At 41.2% G+C, this 5,000-nt stretch overlaps 1 protein-coding gene across 1 annotated transcript in view; it reads left to right on the plus strand.

Moving 5' to 3' along the window:
- Positions 1–1,977: 1,977 nt before the first annotated feature.
- The window catches only part of LOC143022679 (serine/threonine-protein kinase prk-2-like), a 10,275-nt gene continuing 7,252 nt past the window's right edge, over positions 1,978–5,000 (plus strand). The window contains exon 1 of the mRNA XM_076181011.1: positions 1,978–2,028. Coding sequence (XP_076037126.1) covers positions 1,978–2,028 — 51 coding nt within the window. The remainder of the gene's footprint in view (positions 2,029–5,000) is intronic.

Raw genomic sequence — 5,000 nt, forward strand, 5'->3', positions numbered from 1 at the left:
GAAAGTATACATTGCTTAGGCAAAAGGTTTATGGAAAGAGTCACCGAGTACCTCAGACGGTTAGAGTCACTGAGTACTTCAGCCTGATGGGCAAGTGGCACTCACTGACTGTGCTTGGGCAAAGAAATGGAGGTCTTTGGGATCACGACACAGAATCGAAGTCCAACGCGCCTCAGGAGCTACCGGTGCGGCGAAGAAATTGGTTTTAGGTTTCCTCTTCTATGGAGATGTGACAGATAACTTCGCACCCGTGGAGATAAGCGTGTAATAGGTCACTCACTCGCCACATCTGCCGCGTGTCTTGCTCTATCCAGTTGTCTCTCCCGGGACAATCTTTGGTTTAATTAAGAAGAAAATCGGAGGCAAGAACTGCTTTACCAACAGAGTGGTTAACGAATGGTATAGACTTAGGAACCTTGATGCACTGAGCGCTGAAACTGTTCGTTGCTTTAAGAGAAGATTAGATAACTTCGTGGTTAGCGATTACACGTGGTAAGGGGGATGGAACTCTCTAGTGTAGACTTTATGGTCTCTTGCGGTCTCCTCCATTCTTATGTTCCTTCCCACTTTCTCGTCAAGCCCGTTACTTCCTTCCTTCCACTTTCTCGTCAATCTTCAATCTTCTCATTTTCCTTCCCCATTTTTCTTCCTTCCTTTCTTGTTTCACAACTCGTTTCGTTGATTTTCTTTCCATAAGTTTTTCTCATAAAGACTTGTGTTGCTTGTCTCCCTCTATAGAGATAGGAGCAGGAATAGGTTTGTTTTGGACAGGAAAAATACATCCTGGTAGCGTAAAGGTTCCTTGTCGTTTTAGAACCTGCAACACTAAAGCGGGAACTTGCGCTAAGAAGTTGGCACTTACATGTCAGAGTCGGACCAAGAGAGATGAATGGTCATTTTTCTCTCTCTCTCCTCCTCTCTCTCTCTCTCTCTCCTCCTCTCTCTCTCTCTCTTTCTCTCTCTCCTTCTCTCTCTCTCTCTCTCTCTCTCTCGTATGACTAATCTCACTTATTTTTCATGCATGCTAAAATAGGTACACTCTTCATGACTATATATGTGTTCTACATGCAGATGCAATCGCAAAGTACAGTTCATGCTCATATCTGGGATTTGAAATTCGACCATGAGAAGGACATCGGACGCACAAGGGCACTAAACCTGTTGGGAGCCATGAAGCTGAGCGATTTCGAGATACACGAGCAGCTCGGCAAAGGAGGCTTTGGCTGCGTCTTCCGAGCCACAAGAGTCGCCGATGGCCTTGAGGTTGGCATCAAGAAGATCCCTGTGGCTCGTGTGCTTTTTTGGGGACGGCGCCACAGGAAGAAGGTCCCAAGAGAGGCCGCTCTTTTACAGCGAGTACAGAAAGTTCCTGATGTAATCAAATTATACGACTGCTTCACTACCAAGGACAGCTTTTACATGGTAATGGAGCTGATACCATTAGCTGTTTCCTTTGTCGATTACATCAGGAGCGGGAAAGAACTGCCCATGACCGAGGTCAAGACACTGTTCAGGAAGATTGTCCTAACAGTCGAAGGATGCCTAGAAGCCGGGGTATCGCATAAAGATATTAAGCCCCATAATGTGCTTCTCTTTAGGAACGCCAGCACAGGAAAGTTTGACATCAAACTGATCGACTTTGGTTGTGGCGAACGAATCACAGGCTACAAAGGGAAAATCACGGGCGGCACCCCAATTTATTGCCCTCCGGAGTATATAAAGGGTAATGAATACCTTCACGTCCCCGCAACCGTCTGGAGCCTGGGCACGCTCCTATTCTATCTTGTGTGTCACTATAACGCGTTCCGCACCAACGAAGCAATAATGTAGGCCAGTCCAGACTTTCCCAGTAGCGTACCCAACCTCTGTCGCGATCTTATAATGCGCTGCTTTGCAATCGATCCGTGGAACCGCCCCTCGCTTCGCGGCATACTCTCTCACCCGTGGTTAACGGGTCACTCCGAGGATAATTTCAATATGGATTTTGACCTTGAAACGGCTAAAGTTTTCAAGAGAAATTATCCTAAGGTGAGGTAGGGAAGACGCCCCGAGATGGCGAATAAGAAAGCCCCAAAAAAGAGGCGTTTCAGAAGGAGATTATGAAGACAAGGATCGAGACGCAGATCCAGGAGTAAAGAAGTGCCAAAGGAAATAAATCATATAATGATTATGAGAGCGCTGAAATTGGATTACCCAGAGACCTTCTTCACCCCCCAATGAAGCTTCTGACTGCATTGGCGCATAAAATGCAAAAGGATTGTAAAGTCATTCTTTCCTGTAGTTGGAAAATCAATAGAAATAATTTCTATTTCATAAAGAAAGTAACCAATTTCCTGGATTATCCAGAGACCTTCTTCACACCCCAATGAAGCTTCTGACTGCATCGGCGCATACAATGCAAAAGGATTCCAAAGTCATTCTTTCCTGTTGCTGGAAAATCAATAGAAATAATTTCTATTTCATAATGAAAGCAACCAATTTCCTGAAGGATTTACTAGAGGGTAAAGTATCAAGAAAAGCTCCAGACAGCCATACTTGTAAATGAAAAGGACACACAGAAATGTATGCAAAGATATAAAAAAAATTCAAAGATATGTCAAGATCAGAACTAAGTTCCAATATCGCATTATTGTCAGCGGAGACGATGAAACTTAGATATGCGTCATATTCAGCCTAGAAAACTCAAGAGATTTAGAGAGCAGCGCATTTTTCAATAACTTTTGGAAAAAAATTCGAGCAGGGATTTCCCCTCAGCTGAATAAAAGTCTCACTACTGTTCTACAATGCATTCAATCAGATTATTTTCGATCGAAATAACGAGATTATATGAATGTGCGGATGAGTATGCTACCATGAGGTGAAAGTGGGTATTGTCATGAGCATAATCTTTATTTCTTATTTTTGTTTTCATTAAAAAAAAAAAAAAAAAATGGTGGTTTCTTCTACCTGAAGAAAGATCATCTGGTGATATTATTTCATAGAAGGCATGGTCTATGAATGATCACTTATATATATATATATATATATATGTTATCGGAAAAATTTCGAAACACTGGACTCAAAGTAACAGGATTTATTACCGACGTTTCGAACCCTGTCCGGGGTTCGTCCTCAGGGTTATACATAGTAAGCAAAAGGATTCATTTAAATAGTGTACCGATGTTCTCTGGGACAGGTCCCACCGGAGTGTACAAAGTTGAACAAAATCAAAACCCATTCCGAATGACAAAAGGTAATTACAAATTTGTGTAAAGCGTTACCTAAATGAAAAGAATTGACAAAAACCTCATAACACATGTCATAATAAATGGAACAAAACCAATTCTGAACGACACCCAGAAATTGATAACAGAGTAAGTACAGAGTGTCACCAAATGGCTCCACCGAAAATAAGAAATAAAATAAAAAATTAAAAAGGGGGCAAAAAGAAAATATCAAATGGCACAGACCAGACACAAAAGCACTACACGAGTCATCTGTCACCGCTCTAACTGTCCCGTATGCACTTATCAGTACAAATCAAACCATAAAATAAAACAAAAACAAAAACCAAGACTAAAAGACACAAAGAAATTTGATTACAAAGTGTCCACAAGAATAACAAAAGGCAAATAAATGGTAAACCGACATAATAAAAACATCAAAAATCACGGTCCGGACCCAAAAGCACCACACGGGTCGCCATTCTTTCTGTCCTGGTTGTGCTTCGGTCCCTTCATCAGTACAAATCAAAACTAACAAACGCCACCAAAACTGAATGACAAAAAGAAATTACAAAGTGAAAGAGTGTACGCTGAAAATAAAAATAAAAATAAAAATAAAAATAAAAATGAAAAAGAAAAGGGGGGGGGGAGGGAACAAAAAGCAAATGAAGCCAAACCCAACAAAATGACAATTAACTTAGCAGCAGCGAAACAAAACAATACACAAAACAAAACCAATTCTGAACGATAAAAGAAAATGAAAATTATGATAAAGTTATATAAAGTAACATCACAATGGGACTACTAAAAATGCCCACGTGTGCCAAACATCACAGTCCCGGCATAATATCACAACACTGGCCTCCGCTCACTGCTCCTTCTATCCTGCCTGTCTTTCGCTCCCTTGTAAATAGGATTTAGATTGATGCATCTGTTGACGCTGTTGCAATCGCTGGCCCAAGCTTCCAAAAATAACCTTCTGTCCTGCCTGTCTTTCGCTCCCTTGTAAATAGGATTTAGATTGATGCATCTGTTGACGCTGTTGCAATCGCTGGCCCAAGCTTCCAAAAATAACCTTTCTCCTTTCTTATTGTTTCTGTATCTCATTTCAACGTTGTCCCAATCCATCTCGTGCTGCTCCTCCTGGCAATGCCTGAATATCGCCGAGCTACCATCTTTACGATTTACAGCTCGTTGATGTTCTCTCACTCTAGTCGATAATTTCTTACCCGTCTCTCCTATGTAGCGGGTACCACAGTTGCCGCAGCCAATATCATATACCACTCCCGTCTTGCTCTCTTTCTCCTCCGTATCTTTTACCTTAGTGAGAGCACCATGTAAAGTATTAGCGGGCTTGTGAGCTATCTCAACACCACGTTTCCTCAATAGTCTAGCTGCCACCTCAGAAGCCCCCTTCACATATGGTAAGGTAATCCTTCTAGTTGCCGCCTGTCTCGCGTCCGCTGTAGTTTTTCTTCCCTGCGCTGTGGTCCATCTTCTAATGACCGATTTGGGGTACCCGTTGTCCGTAAAGACCTTCTCCAGGTGTTTCCTCTCTTCTTTCAAGTTCTCCTCAGTCGAGCACAAATTCCCCGCTCTAGACCTCTTTGTGTTTTTCTTGCTGAACCAGAGTATATATATATATATACATATATAAATGTATATGTATATGCATGTATATATATATATATATGTTTATATATATACATATATATATATATATACATATACATATGTATATATATATATATATATATATATATATATATATATATATATATAGAGAGAGAGAGAGAG

Source organism: Oratosquilla oratoria, unplaced genomic scaffold, assembly GCF_046742065.1.
Source record: "Oratosquilla oratoria isolate Oo_2021 unplaced genomic scaffold, ASM4674206v1 SCAFFOLD138, whole genome shotgun sequence".
Lineage (NCBI taxonomy): Eukaryota > Metazoa > Arthropoda > Malacostraca > Stomatopoda > Squillidae > Oratosquilla > Oratosquilla oratoria.